General features: G+C 39.0%; 1 protein-coding gene across 5 annotated transcripts; it reads right to left on the bottom strand.

The window, feature by feature from the left end:
• Positions 1-2104: 2104 nt before the first annotated feature.
• Positions 2105-9513, bottom strand: LOC131221835 (universal stress protein PHOS34-like). 5 transcript variants are annotated; one of them, XR_009159613.1, is made up of 4 exons: positions 8643-9512; positions 3315-5333; positions 3146-3191; positions 2105-2438 (listed from the first exon to the last, which is right to left on the bottom strand). XR_009159613.1 is itself a non-coding variant. In XM_058217136.1 (3 exons), exons 1-2 carry the CDS (start codon positions 9337-9339, stop codon positions 3184-3186), a joined length of 705 nt encoding a protein of 234 aa, XP_058073119.1. In that variant the 5' UTR covers positions 9340-9510; the 3' UTR covers positions 2105-2314; positions 3146-3183. The 5 variants fall into 5 exon arrangements, 3 of the variants coding, with proteins under 3 accessions (XP_058073119.1, XP_058073118.1, XP_058073117.1); XR_009159614.1 differs by having other exon boundaries at positions 2105-2314; XM_058217136.1 differs by lacking the exon at positions 3315-5333 and having other exon boundaries at positions 2105-2314; positions 8643-9510.
• Between the last annotated feature and the right edge of the window lie 9769 nt (positions 9514-19282).

The following is a 19282-nucleotide window of genomic DNA, read 5'->3' as shown; positions in this document are numbered from 1 at the left end:
AACCATGTCCTAGTCGTGACAGTCCAAATACAGAGGGCTGCATTAGATGGACTGACGGATCTCCTTCCATTCAGCAGATCGTGTGGTGTGCCACGGACCCTTTGTTGGTGTAACCAGATTCATTGGTCGACCATAATGAATGTGTAATATCCATACTATTTATACATTTTGCAAGATTTTTAGGGAATGGATAAAAAATGTGGCAGATCCAAAACTTGAGTAAACCACGCCACATAAAGCAGTTAGGACAATGATGTGCACCATTGAAACCTTTTAAGGTCCATCGAGAAGTTTATCTCCCATCCAACCTGCTCATAAGTTCTCATAAACCTATCGTGTCAAATTGCGACCGCATTTCATTTCACATTTTTTGACAAGTTTACCAAATGCCATTGGCACTAAATTTGACTATAGTACAACGTATCATTCACAATCAAATGAATAAATGAAGCGTGTGGAATAGATACTTCAAACATTTTATGGACATGTGCCCTGTATTTCAAGGGAAGTAATGACAATCTATATTTTGCAAAGTTTTCATATAACAACAGTTATCATACTTAGTATTGGGATGACTCCTTATTAAGTACTTTATGCGCATTCGTGTCGTGCGCCGAATTGTTGTATGGAAGTCGAAGAAAAATGGTTAGTTGGACCCGATATTGTTCAAGACGCCATGGAGAATGTAGAAATTATCAAGAACAACTGCTAACGGCCTAAAGTTAATAGAAGAGTTATGTGAATAATTGAAGGCATGATTTAAAGTTCTCAATTGGAGACCATGTGTTCCTAAAGGCGTTACCGATAAAAGGGTAGATGTCTTTTGGTACTGAAGGAGATTTTGGAATGAATTGGAGCTATGCCTTATCATCTTGCATTGTCGTATTAGTTAGCTAGTGTTTATAATGTATTACACATATAAATGCTTCAGCAATGCGAAAGAAACATTTCACACATGATCGACTAACAATACCTCAAATTTCAGAAAGATACAACGTACATAGAGAAAGCAATTTGTATCCTGGATCAGAAAGAGCATGTTTTGCTGACCAAGACTATATCACTGTTTAAGTTGTTATGGACTCATCATGGAGCTAACAAAGCATCATGTGAGTAAGAAGCAGAGATTCGAGAAAAGTACCCTCATTTGTTTGATGAGTAGATCATGTAAATTTTAACGACGAAATTTCTCTTTTATAGGGTAAAATGTCAAAACCATGATTTTTTGAACCGTATAAGATCGGACTAATTAAAATTAATAATTTAATTTTGTAATTAATAACAAACCAAACACTTAGCATGATGGTAGATGCACTTTCGGTTAAATGATAGAGCAGAGGATTGGTCATCTTTTTGTTTTTTGGAGACCCACACCGTGATGTGCATGTGAGATCAAGTTGGACCATTATCTGTGTTCATAAGTTAGGCTAATGGCCCAAAATATCAGAATGAACTGTGATTCAGGTGGGCCACAGAAATGGAAACAATTTGGAAGGTAAGAGTTGCCCTGAATACTTTTTCCAAAAGTGTGGTCCACCTTAATTACAAACGGAGATTTTTCATCCATGGTCCTAACGTTGGGTTCACAAATGGTGCTTGGGTACATTTTAATATACACCGTGGTGGAGCCCATTCAATTCAAAAATTCTCTTTTGATAAGTCAGAAGCTATCCCCTCCTTCCAAACAATGGCCAATTTAAATTTTGAAATTAATTTTTTGATCCTGTCAAGCCGGGCCTATGTGATTTGGACACCTTAGTCCAAGCCCGGAACCCCGACGGGCCAAGCCAACCCATTGACACCCCTAGCAGGCATGTGAGAGATCCACACCACTCAACAGGTAGTGTAAGTGTACAGTTAAAACAGACCCTAGAACAAAAAATGATACAGTTCTGCCGATCAAGCAGACCACATTTGAATGGGAAAGTGGAAGGTTAGAAAGAAAAACGGACCCACGGTTTAAATTCAATATGCATATGTGGCTCACTTGAGGAGTGAACTACCCCTATTTCTTATATGGGCCATGTTCAAAGCGTGTGTTGCCTACAGAATAGCTCATATCATCGCTAATGTGTCATCTAACAAGCAGTTGAACCTTTCGATGTCCTGCAATGAATCCAAGTGATTCAAAACATACAATGCCCATTATCAATCAATCCAGTTCATCAGATGTGATATATATGTGTGACAAGAAGTAGAGAATAATAGCAGTAAGACTAACACCGTTCAATTGCATGGTACTTGTCCACACCTTGAACAACATCCTCAGATCTCTCCAAGCTCCCTAATTGCACAGCTTAATCACATCTGCTTTCTGCACAATACAATGACACCCCCACATATAACAAACCAGAGCTGCTCTCACAAGACTGCAAACCAGCGCTGCTCTCACTAGACTGCATGCAACAACTGAATGTCTCGATCCCACATCACGCGACCTTCACAAGAATTCATGATGAAAGGAATAAAGAACAATACTGGGAGCAAAACATTCAATGGTAGACATCACACTTGCGTAGCAGTAGGGGGAATGGAATGTGGTACCATCACTCAAAACAGAGTAACATTCCACATTCAATGACATTCAACAACTTACATTAATGGAAGACTCTCAGGACTTTCAACACAAGGTCTTGGGTTCGAGTACCCATTAGGTAGTGAAATCCCACTACTGCGTGAGTGCGGAGGTGTGTGTAACCAAAAACAAAAACAAAAACGAGTAACTTACATTACAACTGATCAATAAATCCAGTTTTGATAGGGTGAGATCTACATTACAGATGCCATGAAGTTCCTGGTTCCCACATAGGGGGTGGTACACCCATCGAGTGAGCCATCACACCGGAAAGTTGAATGTGGACAGTTAGATTCTTCTTCTTCTTTTTTTTTTTCCTTTTCTTTTGACGGCCTATCTTTCATATGCAAGTTCGATCTGTCTGATTACCGGACCGACATTATTTTTTATCAGGAATGCTCAGTGAACATTACTTGATGAATGGTCTGGAACTCTGACATGTGACATGAATGCAAATGACGTGGGAGAAAAACTGAACCAACCCAATTGGGTGGACTTCCAAATAGCCCAGTGAACAATGATTAAAACAGAATCAAAGATCTTGGGAACAGGAAACATATACTGCTTCACCTGGATTCAAGAGAACCACTCCATTTCTGAGTAACTTTTCAAGCATCTGCAACAAGGAAATGGAAATTTGTTTAAGACACAGGTGAAACTACAATGCTAATTCTAAAGAATTAAATAGAAGAAGAAGATGGTGATGGTGATGTTGAATATGAAAGGGTATCCAACTGACCTTGCATCAAGGAGGGCATGCAGGATACCTTTGTACGCTAGCAAACCTTGCCTATCTCAAAATAAAGTTTCCCAGACATTTGGAAATGATTACCATATTTGGGTCCCACATTTCAATTTGAAGTGTAAATACTGCAACCATGACAGCCCACAATGACTAAAAACTCTAGTTTCAAAAAGTAACCTTAGGAACAAAAACACTAAGACTTGTTTTTTGGCTCGACTGGATCTGTGTCGAGTCGTCGTAACCCATCCAGAAGGGCAGGTGGGGTGGTTCAGGTTCATTGTCCAGTGAAACTGAGCCAACTTGATTTCAGGCGATCTTTTATTCTACTCACACCATTGCTGTATTCTTCCATTCCATTAAAACAGGAGACTATGATCTTGCCATCTATTTTTCAATTGTGCCTGTGGAACCAGTAAAAAAAGTAACACCTGCTCTCCTCACATGCATCCAAATACAAGTCATTACATACACATACAGAAATACTAGTATTTCTGGAACTGAGCTCACAAAATACCAGTTATAATAGCCACGGGAATGGTCAATCTCTGCAGTATTATGTGACAAAAAAAGATCTGTTGTATGCTTTTTAATAGGGAATGACATCCAATAGGAAGTCATTTGGTACTCCAAGAGAGAATGACACCTCATAGGATATGTTGGGACATAAACCAATGGATATTAAGTCCTTCCAATGACCAAAACTGTCTATATCGTGAGCCAAACTGTGGCTGTGGTATACCCAGAACAAATCTCAAACTGAAGTTATCTCAACCCTTTGATTATTTAAAGATTATGGAGACCATCCGAGTTTAATGGAAATGAGGCAATCAAAGGGTAAATGTCCAAATCTCAGGAGACTGCCACCAAACATCCTCGAACAGGTGGTCCCGTTAGCTCTTATCATAGAATTTTAACTTATCATTTAATAACATAAGAAGCTAATGTAAAAGTTGATTGAAATCAAATAATGCAGTAGGTCTTCTTTATCGTTTGATGTGATCAACATAAGGAAGCAGTATAACAAACAAGATCGAGAAGTGAATATGAGATTTGCTTGAGTGGAAGTTAATACAGCATGCATTCCACACAAGAAGCCTTGTATAAAGAATCACACGATTTGTTCAAAACAAGAAATTGAGGAACTGATAAAGAATAATAGAAGACTATGCTAACCTGTGAAGTCGAGATCAAGTTGCAAAATTTCAGCAGAAGCATCAGGAAAAACCATATTTTCTCGCCTCAAGAGGAGAATGAGGCATGATTTTCTCAACATTCCGGTTAGAGGGGCAGTGTTGAGAAGTCTCCAGCTCAACATTTTGAAGACACTTCTTCTTCTTCTTCTTTTTTCGTTCTTCTATATTTTCGACCCTCTTTATTCTTTTATGGTTTGTTCAGTTACTGTTTTGTGAGTCTTTTCCACTGGTTCTCATTTTATGTACATCCAACTCAAGATCAAATGAATGGAGCAAACTACCTCATTCTAGTAGTTTGTGTTCTTTATCCAAACAGATCATGATAGAAAATAAAAAATGGGAAGCATCCTCAAGCTTTAGTTCCAAGTTTCCACAGCGAACAAGGAAAGACATGCGTGAAATGAGGAAAATGACAGATATGAAGCACACTATCAAACTTTCAACATAGCAACCGCCATAACTCAAAATCAACTTACTGCTAGTTTCCAAACTACTTAACAAAATTTCACATAAATGTCTTTACAGAGGAACAACATGCATATTGGCAAGATGTCATGCGACATAATAAAGTAATAGGTGGTAAAATCTAAAACAAATAGATCTGGTAAACTTTATGATGGCAACAAAGAATACAAACCAACTTTTGCCAACATGAAAACTGACATGAAACCCTCAAATAAAGATTCAGTCTCAAATTGTCACAATACCATTAAAAGCAAAGGACTGAAGCATCGTCCAAAACCATACGTATCTCCCAATACATTTCAGTTTCAGTGCTCGATGGTATGGCCAAGTCACACCAATAGCCTCCTGATTCAACCTGTTAAAATCACATATTTGAGGGATGTAAGTATTTCATCATCATCATCTAAGCTTTTTCCTAACTAATTCAAGTTGGCTACATGAATCCTTTTCTGCCATTGCACTCTGTCAAGGGCCATAACTTCAGTTACACCATAGGTTCTCAAGTCTTTTCTTACCACCTCCACTCATGTTCTTTTGGGCTTTCCCCTCACCCTTTTAGAGCCTTCAACTTGCACCAACTTCCTCCCCTCACCCCTTTTAGAGCCTTCAACTTGCACCAACTTCCTCCTCCTAACTGGAAAAATATTGGTATTCGCTGTACATGACTTATTACCTAGTGTGGCTACCCGTAGGTTCTGCCAAATGCATTCATCTTAAATCACATATTTGAGGAAGGCAAGTATTTAGAAATGTTTATAAACATGGTTTGTTTCATTTCATGGGAGTTTTAGACAGTTTAGTGCAAAACTTGGGCATATCATTTAATGGTCATCTTGACCATACAATACCTGACACGGCTGATTTTTAAAAGCAAAATGAAGCAACATGGCATTGAAAGAGTTGTAAATATAAATATAAAGCACATATTTCAGGTTCCACAAAGCGGGGGGGTTGAACAAGAGCAGAGCGAGAAGCACTGATCCATTCAGTAACTCTGAATCCAAGAAACAAAGACTTCCAAAATATGCAATTTCAGAACAAGATCAGAATCCTAATAGTTTAATAGAGCATGTTCTGCTTGAAAACCCAAACAATCATCATCATCATCATCATCATCATTTTAATAGCCTCATCACAGCCAGTTGGTGTCAGCATTATGAATCTGGTTTCGTCAACAAATTCCTATATAAGGCCCTGCCTTCACTAAGTGAAAAAGCCTTTGCATCCCCTCTCAACACCTCTGTTCAAGTCCTTTTCAGCCATTTTCTCATTATCCTTTCATGCCCTTCAACCCCAACCAAAGTCCCCTAATTAGGCAGTCTCCAATTTTCTCAACGCAAGGTAGAACCACCTCACTCCATAATTTTACCTCTAATTTGGGTTAAACTTAGATTGCTTTCAATGACTTCATTTCTAATTATTCCTTCATGGTTTTCTCAGGCGTGCATCTCAACCTGAAATGTTCATCCCAAATATGCAATTGGGTTCTTTGTCACGTTCCAACAATCAAGGGGTTGGATTAATGGTGTCTTCATAAGCCAAACTGTCTGTAATTGATTAGGACCTCAGTGGAGACCTCCTTCGTGTCCACACTTCACATGCTCCAACTTCAGTCTCTAGATTCCCTCCATGCCGAAATTCTCCCACTTGATTAGTGAGAATGCATACCCTGTATGTATGAGTTAATATATTCGCTCTAAGAGTGGGCAGATCAATTCGGTTACTTGTACTAACTCTTCTTGTGTCACCCCGTTCGAAGCCATTGAAAGATAATGTAGAGTCAAAAATTCCCAAAGATGACCCACTCTAATACCAAAATGGTGCAACCCGATCATCAAGTCAATGAGATCTCGATACCCAAATCACAAATAGATGGACATAAGTACACCCACAAGAATAGTTGAGTAGAGGGGGAAAATTAATTTTATAGATATCAAACTTCTTCTTGCACTACTTGGAAATTTTGAAATGCCTACCTCCTACACCACTCCCCCTTTTTATAGACCTTAAATAAATTTTTAGTGAGAATTCCTAAAAATAAGAGACTGATTTCAAATAAATCATGGTTGACTTTAAATCAATTTAATCTACCTAAGATGATAAAAGTCTAATAATAATAAAAACAACTATAGAAAATAATCCTAATTACATCTCTAAATCCCCTTCATATCTTCAATCACATTCCCCTCATATCTTCAATCACATCTTTAAATCAACCCCCATATTTTTCACAAATAGTAAATTGCAAATATTAATACTTAAGCCTCAAATCTAAAAATAAACAGTACAAAATCAGCACATGTTGGGCCCTACAATGGGTCACGGGACTAGGTGAATCGTGGACCTACATCATCAGGTCCAATCAGTAATCAGGTTGACTGGCCCATTTGTACCTCCAATCCACTTGGTTCTAATTGTATTTGGGAACACTAGAAATGATAGTGGAAAAGGAATGCAATCCACCAGACCAAAAATCAGTCTCTGGATTGGCCTACCCTCTAGGGTAAGAACCCTTCACCTAGTGCGGCAGACTGCGGACAACCCGTGATGCATAACTCCCAAAGATCAAACCACCCAATGGGATCCACTGAAAAGCAGGGTATTCAAAAGTGGTTATGTAACAGCCATTATGGCCATTACGTAATGATAACATTAGGAACCATTAGGCATTATGGGACCATAACATCCATTACAGAAAAAATCGCCCTTAACAGCTCATTATGGGGCTGATGCAGTTTTTTTTTTTTTTTTTTCGACATATGTAATCGACATAATCACCATTACGTATTGTAACAGTAATTATGGTAGCCATTACAACCATTCTTCCCGTTATTAAATAAATTGCCAGAAACCAACTGCTAAAATTGCAAAAGCCAATTGTTCCCAGTCTTCACTGCAAAAGACCAGCAACAGGAGAGCAGGGAGATGGGTGCTATCTCTGCATGGCTGGTCATCAACGAACAGGGCCCACCAAATGAATGGTCACTGTCTCCAAGTACAGCGTTCCAATAGGACCAATTGCCAATGGCCCTTGGTGTGAAAATCCCCAGATTGGACAATCCAACTGGCCACGCTATGGCTCACAAACAGAGTTTGAACTACAACATGCAATGGTTCAGATTCTACACACAGTAAGTCCAGTAACCGGATGGTTGGGATCATTCGATCGATCCAGCGTGCAGAGAATGCCATCCAAATATTGCCCACCAAACAAGCAGTTGCAATAAAGGCACCACTGATCCGAACCGTGAATAGCCCACCGATTAAAAATCCCACAGATCAAATAGACCAATGACCCAAAAAGCCACAGAACTAAAACTGAAAAGACCAACAATTCACATCCTACCCACAAAATATCCAATAAAACAAAAGCCATGATCATCGGTTCAGTCCAATTTTTCGCATGGTGGGCCACCTAGAACATGGCCCACCAAATGACCACCATCAATCTCCAAACAAACATGCCACAAGCAACAATTTCAAGTAGTCCTGCAAATGAGAAAAACTGAGAAGTGATTCAGTGCCTCCACATCTACAACCATTAATTCACTTCTACAGGTGAAACACCAACCGTCCAATGGAGAATCCAATGCTCCTTGTTTCAACTGCATATTCAGAGGCACCGAACCAGTTCTAGTAAAAATGACATAAGAAAAGCCCTAACCTTTCTGTTCATCTGAAGTGTCATGGTATTCCTGCTCATCCTCTGGCAGCGGATGCAGCTCTGCATCCTTCGCCACCGCCTTGGGCCCCACAGCAGCAGCTTCTACGGCCATGCTTCCATCCTTCTCATCCGGATCCCGCACAACCACCACCGGGCAAATGCAATGATGCACGCAGTAATCGCTAACACTCCCGAGCCTCCCCTTAATCGTCCGCCTCGATGCACCGAACCCACGGCTCCCCATGATCACTGCACTCAATCCCAGCCGTTCGACTTCCAAGCAGAGCCTCTCCTTCATGTCATGATCTTTGACGATATGGATCTTGAACGGTATGCGGGCCGCGACAAGGGGCTGAGCGAGATCAGCGGCCTTGGCAGCGGTGAAAGCATCGAAATCGTCTTCCAGCTTCCGCTGGGACTCTTCCGATGAGTCAGCAGAGTCGTGGAGGGAGAGGTCGACGGAGCCCCAATCGGCGCCGTAGAGGACGGAGGTGGGGCGGACGTGGAGGAGGACGACGGAGTCGCTGGGGCGGAGGTAGTTATGTACGGCCCAACGGACGGCGAAGGCCGACTCGTCGCTGAGATCGACGGCGATCGCGATCTTGCGGTGGGGGCCAGAGGCTGTTGGGTGGGAGAAGGAGAAGCGAGGGGGCGACGGATGGGAGGATGCGTGTGGCGGAGGCTGTTGGGGAAGCATGGCGCGCGAGGACGGGTGAGGGCAGAATCTGATGGACGGTGGAGATTGATCCGTTGAGGGGAGATGTTGGGTTTTTTGTTCCGTTGATTTGTAGAGAGAGAGAGAGAGAGCGAGAGAGAAGCGGGTTTTGCAATGGACGGAGGGATTTATTTGTCTGGGGACGGTTTTTGCTGGGGCTTTTAATGCAGGGGAGGGAGTAACGGTTTCACTGGGTTTGGTCCGAAACGGGGGTGTACGCGAACCAAGCTAGTCGATTCGAAGCTGAGTTCGAGCTAGCCCCAGCTCGACTCGGATCGAACCGGTTCAATGACTGGGTTACTTTGATATTTATGTTGCCCACCAAGTGTTTGATGAAATGACTCAAAGAAGTATAGCTGATGGCAAGCAAGGCATGTATACAAAACCAACATCCTTTTTTTCTTGATTTTTATATTGCTTAGAAGGTATTCGATAAAATACATGTAAAACCATTGTTGTTATATTAAATATAGTGAGATTTTGAAGGTATAGTCCATATATTTATGAAAATACCTCAATAGTGAATTCAGCTCGATCTTGTGTCGAACTCGGCCAGAGCTGGCCCGAGCTACTAACCAAACCGAGTTGAGTTGGCCAGTCAAGCTCTAAGACCGAGCAGAGTCGAGTTCAAGCTGAGGTCAGCTAGTGGCCAAGCCGAGTCGAGCTGAGGCCAGCTCGACTCAGTTCGACTCAATGTACACCCCTAGTCCAAACGAATGAGACGGTGTGTGGAGTTGAGCCTGGGTTTTCTGTTATGACGAAAGTACCCCTCCCAAAAAAAAATTAAGTAGATGTTTATGAAATGCCACTCTTGTGTTTATTTAGTTAGATAAAAATAGCCTAAAAATGTTCTAATATTTAGTGATGTCTATTTATTTTATCACTTTTAGTCAAATTCAAGTCACCTTACTAGCCTACTTTTACAAGTTACAAAAATGTCCCCAAGTAGTATTTGTGACCATGATTTGGACCATTTAAAAGTACATACATGGCCATCTCGGGCATTCCAAGAATGTGGACAAACACTAAATTATTTATAATTTGGATACTTCAAAAATTGGTAAATTTCTTGAGTTGTTCAGAAGTAGTTGAATAGGGATTTGGATCATTCTATGACAGTGGGGAGTGATCTAGACCATTCAAAAGTAAATGGACAGATATTTAAGCCATATCAAGATAATCAATAATAATTTAAATCAATAATTTCATCAAAATATGCAAAGATATGCCCATAGTTTATGAGTATTTTGGTCATATTAAAAAATAAGATAATAATCATTAGAGTGAAATAAAAAGACCCTTCAATATAGGCGGTGACATCTAAGGAAATTTTTTTGGGTGATTCTATCCAATGAAGTAAAAAATAAAATAAAATAAATAAATAAATGTCATTTTATTAAAATTCTAAAAACAAGAGAATGCTAAATATTCTCCAAGCACCAAGTTACATTGTTCTCGGTTCCACCCATTCACTTGGACACCAGTTAATTAATATGAACTGTCATTAAGTATTAAACACATCACATTGGCTACATGCCAAAATTACATTAATCGAATGATCCAATTAATTTTTAGTAGGCCTCTGTGGACGATAGTTTTCGGGCAAAATAGACTTTTGGTCTCAATTCCTATGCAATTGAGGTAAAATAGTGGACTTTTAGCCTCGGTTCTTATACAACTGAGGCTAAAAAGTAGGCTTTTGGCCTCGGTTCCTATGCAACTGAGGCTAAAAAGTAAACTTTTGACATCGGTTCCTTAGCAATTGATGTAAAAAATGAACTTTTAATTAAGTGAAAAATGAACTTTTAGCCTTAGTTTCTTAGCAACTGAGGCTAAAAAAACACATTTAGCTTCCATTATTTTAACTGAGGCTAAAAAACTATAGCTAAAGGCATATTTTCTTGTAGTGGGCCAGGTCCTTAGTGGGGGTAGTACGCGATCTGCCTTTGGTGATCTTCATGGCGGTGGGGCCTACTTTTTCATGATACTCATGTCATGTCCTACACAAGTGGCTTGTTGGTGGAAAAATGGTATGGTCACACTCTTTTTTTAGGGAAAAATCTCACCTGACTCCCATGGGTACATAGGGTGCATACCTACAGCTAATGTGGTAAAACAACTTTATTACATGCATGAAACCCGCCTTATCCATCAAGTATATAACACCTCCAGTCTGGCCTTGATACCAAAAAGCAGGCTGATTCAACACTTACTTGAGCCATCCCATTGGGGGCACAATGCAAAATGATACTTAAAATCCCTAAATTCACTTGGCATGCTCCAATTGAGCTCTGAATATTAGTTTGATTTTTAGAATTTTATTTTATTTTATTTTATTTATTTATTATTATTATTTTTTTAATGAGTGGCTTTGAATGAATAGATTAGATGGAATATAGACACTACAGTGGTCCCTACACAAAATCAGTGGTCCAATATTTCTCATCCCAACTATTTCCAATGGTTTCCTCGCTAAACATGAGGCAGCTCTGCGTGGATCTTATATAAGTTCTTCTTATAGAGCGTTCGGTTGGCAATATGCACAACACCATGATTATTAGATTGTAAATGATTATAGAAAAAATACGAACTATTTTGATAAGCTCCTGATCTAAGAATAGCTGTACAATTACTAATCAAATCTCCTGGAATCTAATTAAAATAAATTTACAGATTTGTATAGATTTACAGTCATTTACAATCTAATAAGTATAACTAAGCAACTCAAGCTAGCAGATCCTTTTTATATCCTTGATAGTTGGTGTGTGCAAAAAAATCTCTTTAATTTTAAGATTCTAACATTTCAAAAAATTATCTTCGAAAGGCTGACAATGCAACTTGAAAATTTAAGTATGAGGTCCACATACTCCATCAAGAATCACATAGTTCCTTAGAAATTATTGGTTATTAGCATTTATATATGAAAATATCACACTGGCATGAAAAATAATTACGGGTGGCAGCAGGCTGGGTTAGGTTATAACTAAGCCTGACCCAATATTAACTGGTGTGTATGTAATAAAGAAGTAATTAAATATTTAATGGACAATCAAATGAAAATTTTTATTAATTCTAAATTCAACAAATAAATGCTTAGAAATGATACAACAGCTTATTAGGATGTGCTAAGCCATCAATCATGAAATGTTGTGTGATATTTTAAAAGCACCTTTACAGATAAAAATTCAAGGAAATTTTTTACAGAGTAACTTTATCCGCCACTTGCTTCTTGATGATTGGCACCCTATACTATTCCACTACCTATGGCAGACGTAGATTGCTTACAAAAGGCCTTTGTCGGAAGTTCCTATACAGGAAAGCTAGGTGGGCCCTACCGTAATGTTTGTTATAAATTTACTCAATGTCTGTTTTTCCAGCTCACTTTAAGCATGAGATAAAAAATGAGGAAGATCCAAAACTTAATTATGCGCGACATAGAGAGAAAAGGGTGAGGAAAGAAATGCATACAGTTAAAACCTTCTTAGGTCTACTCGATATTTATTTGTCATCCAAACTGTTTATAAGGTGGTTCCTAAAAATGAAAATTTTAATGTATCCACAGTGGTCATTCAATACCCGCTGTTTTCTCACATGTCGCCTCTTTGAGTTTTGGATCCATCTCATTTTTGGTCTCATGTCCTAAAATGAGCTAGCAAACCAGATAAATAAGGTGAATTTATCATAAACATCATGATGGCCCTACCAAGCTGACTTGCTGTATCATTTCCCATTGGATTGTTAAATCAAACTTTGAATTTGGACTATGACCTGTAAAGTGGGTCACACATACAATTTTAGCGTGCCAGAGTATGAACCATCACACTCTCCCAGAGTATTTGACCGCACAGGACTTTTCCACCCTTTCCAACGTCTTGTAGACCATTTTCGTTCTCTCCCTGTAAGCCCATGGCATACCTATTATTATTATGAGCGTGCCCATTTTAGAGCTTAGGTTGGGCTTCAATAGAAAATTTTGGAAATGAAGGCCAGATAGCCTGACCCTGACCCGGTAATTAATTGGGCTAAAAGTCAGGCCCACGGTGGGCTCATGAGCCATCCAAAACACACGTGGCCCCATCACTTGAAGGTGAGGCCCACTTCTGAAACAATGAAATGCGAAATGACTGGTGCGAGTTCTGGAATGCTCATGTAATGGGCAGTCTCCTTTGTTAGTTCACCATTTTCTAAGTTGTGGTGTCTTGATCTCTCGGATGCTACAGTGCTTGGGGCATGAAAATCGACAAGATTAGCTATCTGATGTCATTGGCTTTGGACGGCTGATGATTTTATATTCAAATGTCTCCGGATTGGACTGTTCGAATCATCATTCGACCATTATGCCACAGTCTACACTTGACGGGTACCATGCCATGGATGGTCTAGATTTAGTTTCATGTACATGTAAGTACCGTGGATTAGACCGATAGCTTAGAAAGTGGTGGTGAACTATCATACTAGTACTGCACACATAAAATAAAGGTATTGTGGGCAACACGCGCGCATGCTCTCACACCACTCAAAAAGTGCAAATCCTACCTTTGGCTTGTGAATCATGACTCATTCAAGAAGCCGTTGGAGACTTACCCTGCTTGCGTTGTTTTCACACGGGATCCTTAATAAAGAAAGAAAAAATAATAAAAATAAATGATGCTCTGGCACAGTGTGATGATGATACGCAGGACCCAAATATTACTAGGAGATTGCATTCTTGATGTAATTTAAACTTTCTAAATCATGGTTCCAGTTTAAATGTGTCCTGAACCAAAAACTATCGGATTGGTGGACATGTAAATATCCAAGGATTCTATTTCAACCAGCAAGTGTCCGAATAAGAGGTTACAACTGCTAAATCAGTCTGATTTTGGAAGTGTAAGTTAATTAATGACAGTAGATTCTACAATTTACTTGGTTTTATTTGAGTTAGTGAATGACACGTGTATAATTTATGATTGTACGTGTATCAGGTGTCTTAAGCTGCCAGAGTATTAAATAATCCACCCTTCTTTATAGAGTACTGATGTATCAGACCGTGTCTTGCTGCAACTTAGTCTGTGCAAGTGCGGGGAATGTAACCATGATCTATGGTGTTAATGTTGATTGACCTCATAAATTTGTAATTTAACATGCCTGTCAATGACAATTTGATGCCATCGAGCAGACATTACGGATTTTCTTATATTGGTTGTTGGACACTTTGGTGTCCTCCTCGATGTCATTGAATTTTGTTCAATGCCATCGAAGTTAGTTTCGATGACATTGAAGGTTAGCTCGATGCCATCGAGAAAATTCAAAAAATTCATGATTTATCGCTGAAATGTTTTGGTGTTTAGTTTGATGCCATCGAAGTGGGTTCAATATCATCGATGGTCTGTCAATGCTATTGAAGTCTCATCAAACAAGTTACATAAATTTACGTATCTATGGGATTTGTTTTCGATTTTGATTGTGATTCTCCCAAAGGCTATAAATATGGGTGTAATCAGGATTAGGGTATATCTCAGAGCTTTCTAATTCATTCATAGGGTTTTCAAGGGCTTGCAAGGGGAGATTTGAGGCTTGTTCAAATAGGGTATTCTATCTATCTCTTGTAATTTATGTTTTCATAGTGATAGTTGTCGCTTTGTGCCATGAGTTTTTCCCAAAAGGATTTTTCCACGTTAAATTTAAAGTTTTTATAATTGAGCTTGATTGTCGATCTGTGTGCTTTTGCAGCCCCCCAACAAGTTGTATCAGAGTAAACGTTGGGGTGCAAGTTGAATATGAAAACAGAGTATCAATGGCGACTAATCCTAAGTTCGATGTTGTGAAGTACTCCATGAAAAATAATTTCTAATTGTGGAAGGTCAAGATGATCAGGCTCCTAATTCAGCGAGGATTGGATGAGGCCATCCTTGAGGAACAGACATATTCTATAACGGATGGTGAATGAAAGAAAATAGATAAGACGGCTAAAACCTCCATCCAATTATGTCTAACGAATGAGATTTTCTACAATGTTATGAGAGAGAAAACTACACATCTATGCAAAAAAGTTCCTTGAAAATCACATATACTTGAAGCTTCAATTGTTCAATCTGAATATGACAGAGAGAAGAGATGTTGAGGCCCACATTAGTTACTTTAACAAGATGATTTGGAAATCAATGGATGCGGAGGAAATGATTAAAGATGAGGATCAGGCATGCATCTTATTGAATTCTCTTCCGGCTTTGTATAAGTTACTCGCTGACTCGTTGTGCACCGGTAGATCGATCATTATTGTTGATACAGTTATCTCAACCCTTCAAGGAAAAGTGATAAGAAAGAAAAATGGTAACATGGGCGTCTCTACTAATGCATTGGTTACGAGGGGGCAAAATTCTAAGTGGGACAATAGATTTTCTCGATCGATATCCAAATCGAAGGAAAATAGTAAGTTGAAGTGTTGGAACTTTGGGATGTTGGGCACATGAAGAATGATTGTACCAATCCTAAGGCTAAAAGAGAGAATTCAGAGGCTTCTTCCATGGAAGCTAACACCGCCGAATCTGATGAAGGTGCGAGTGGAAGTGATGTGTTTGTCGGTATACATGGTCGAACACTTATACGATGATCGTAGGGATGAGTAGATTTTAGATACTATGGCTTCGTATCACATAACTCCTCATCGGAGTTGGTTCACCAATTACAGATAGTGCGATGGTGGACATGTATTTATAGGCAATGATAATGCCTGTAATATTGTTAGTATTGGAACAATGTGCATCAAGATGTTTAATATTATAGAGTGTACCATGACTGAGGTGAGATACGTTCTTAACATGAGGAAGAGTTTGGTATCTCTTGAAGCACTCGAGGCGCTTGGGAGCAAGTTCACCAGTTTTGATCGTGTCCTTAAAGTTTAAAAGGGGACACTCGTTATTATGAAGCCATAGAGGAGTGGGAACCTTTAGGGGTTAATCGGGAGCACTTTATTAGGTGGAGCTGCAGTGTCTGTAGCGGATTCCATGTTTGCACATACGTGGCATGCATGTCTGGGCCATACGAGCGAACTGGGTATGAAGGTATTTTCTAACCGTTGTTAAATTCCTATTTTTAAAAGTTTTAATTTAAATATATGTGAGCATTGTATATATGGTAAACATTTAAGGTTATTTTTTAAATCTGGTAAACATTTATGTAAGGGTACTCTTAATTATGTGCATTATGATGTACTGGGGCCATTGCCCATGGTTTTCACTGGAGGGTCGTTATGTTTTGTCACATTTATTGACAACTATTTTAAAAAAGTGTGGGTTTATTTCATGAAAAATAAATATAAATTTTCACCAACTTCAAGCAATGGAAGACGATGATAGAAAAACAGTTATGACGAAAGGTGAAGGTATTAAGGACCGATAATGGTGGAGAATTTACTTTAGGTGAATTTAATCAATACTGTAAGAATGAAGGAATCGTGAGGCACAACACAGTGTGCTGCATACTTGAACAGAACGGTGTGACCGAGCAGATGAATCAAACTCTCTTAGAAAGGGCCCAATGCATGATTAGTAATGCTGGGTTGGGCAAGGAATTGTGTACTAAGGCCTTTAACACGACTTGTTACTTAGTGAATCGGTCCCATTATACGACAATTAATTGTAAAATTCCAGAGGAAGTATGGAGTAGTCAGCAGGTAGACTACTTGAGATTACATGTATTTAGTTGTGAAGCTTACTCTCATGTACCGTCAGTTAGAGAGAGATAAGCTAGATTAAAGGGCAAAGAAATATATCTTTGTTGGCTATAGTGGTGGTATGAAGGGGTATACGCTGTATGACCGGTTCACGCGGAAAATCATCATTAATTGTGACGTCAAGTTCGACGAAGGTTACTAGTTTCGTAAGAATGAGCAAGAGGAAGTGGAAAAGTTAGTTGTGGACGTTTAGGTTGATACATATGAAACTCAGGCTAAAACGAATATGTAGAAAGAGGTACAAGAGCAGGTGGAGTAGCCACCTGTACATACGAAGGAATCCACTGTGGGATCGCAGGTTAGTGAGATAAAAGGATGATTCAATTATCGCATATGCCCTCATTACAGATGAAGATGATCCGTCTATTCTTTGAGAGGCTCTTAACGAGCTTAATGCCAAAAAGTGAAAAACTGCGATGGATGATGAGATGTACTCCTTGTATAAGAATAAGACGTAGGAGCTGGTGGAACTTCTTGTTGGCTGAAAAACAATCTGGTGCAAGTGGATCTTTAAGAAAAAAAACATGATAGATGTAATGCAAGGTTGGTAGCGAAGGGATACGTTTAAAGGGAGGGTGTCGACTTCATTGAGATATTTGCGATGGTTGTGAAGAAAGTATATATCATATTCATGTTGGCACTGGTTGCCGAATACGGTCTTGAGCTGAAGCAAATAGATATGAAGACTGCATTCTTGCATACGAAATTGAAAAAACAGATTTACATGAAGCAATCAGAAGGCTTTGAAATAAAAGAGGCAGAGAACAAGGTTTACAGGTTGAAAATGTCATTGTACGGCCTAAAATAGTCGCCTAGGCAGTGGTACAAAACGTTTGATTCTTTCATGTTGATTCAGAAGTTTATCAGAAGTGAGTACCATCACTGTATATATTACAAGACACTAAGTGATGAAAAGTTCATCATCTTAGTGTTAAAAGTCAAATATCCCCGTTGCGCACGAGTTTACGTGCATACACTCCCGTTATAGATTTTCAAGATAGCTTTCTCCAACGGGCCGAGCACGTGCTCATAAAAACTTGGACATAGTTTAACAAATTAAAAAATAACTAAGGTGGGGATTCTAATATATACTTATTTCATTTTTCATTCCTATCCGGTCAAGGATTATTTTTTTGCATAAATAAAAGCACAACCACGAAGAGGCACCAGAGGACAAAACACAAAAGTTTTTTTTTTTTTTTTTTAAAAAAAAAAACATATTTTATATATATAGACAGACACACACACACACACACACACACACACACACACACACACTTCTTTATTAAGCATGAAGTTCACTCCTCTTCTCATGGCTATATATTGGCATGTATGAATTTCAAGACTACCTGCATTTTTATTTTGAAATGAAGGATCTTGGTAATGAATGGGTGAACTACATGCCCAATAAAGAAGTAAAGCCGCCAAGATCCTTCATTTCAAAATTAAAATGCAAGTAGTCTTGAAATTCATACATGCCAATAGAATCACTTCCGGCCACAATCATATCATCAACATATAAAAGCAAAAGAACTATTACAGAGGACATAATTCGAACTAGAAGTGCAGAGTCACGGGCACTTTGATGGGTTCTTTGCCGAATTCCATAAAAAACAAATGAACTAAACTTGGCAAACCACTCATGAGGAATTGTTTGAAACAGTATAAAGCCTGAAGAAGTGGACAACTCGGTTTGATAGACTAGAAAGACGTTCATAGGGTTTTATAGGTTTCTTTAGAAAGATGACCAAAAAAAAAAAAGGCATCCTTAGCATCTAAAGTATAAATGTTTCTTAGTTATCATTGTCATATTTATTATTAAATCCTTTTTCGCTGTGGCAAGCTTTATATCACTTGATTCCTTGGTGGAAAGAGGAAAAAGGCGAATTGATTGGAAGAATGATTTAATCGAATGTCAGATGTTTCATCAGGCAGGGTGGGTTAATTGATTCTAATGAGTTGATTAGACAGTTGGTGATAATGAGTAGGAATGGGTTGGCTACTCCCCTTGACACCAGCTAATGGCTAGTGGTCGTGCTCTGTGGGCCTCACCATGTTGTATGTGTTTCATCCATACTGTCCATCTATTTTTAAAGATCATCTTACGACATAAGATAAAAAAATGAAGTATATCTCAATCTGAAATGGACCACGTTACCGGAAACAGTGTTGAATGAGCGTCAACCATTAAAAGCATTTTGGGGGCCGTAA

This window comes from Magnolia sinica, chromosome 12 (genome assembly GCF_029962835.1).
Source record: "Magnolia sinica isolate HGM2019 chromosome 12, MsV1, whole genome shotgun sequence".
Lineage (NCBI taxonomy): Eukaryota > Viridiplantae > Streptophyta > Magnoliopsida > Magnoliales > Magnoliaceae > Magnolia > Magnolia sinica.
This window is presented reverse-complemented; position numbering and strand designations above follow the sequence as displayed.

Coding starts and splice junctions, on each gene's coding strand:
- LOC131221835 (XM_058217134.1), bottom strand. CDS start 9,339: ATGCTTCCCCAACAGCCTCCGCCACACGCATCCTCCCATCCGTCGCCC. Junction 2,439..8,642: donor CACTTCAGATGAACAGAAAG/GTTAGGGCTTTT, acceptor ATTCTTGTGAAG/GTCGCGTGATGTGGGATCGA.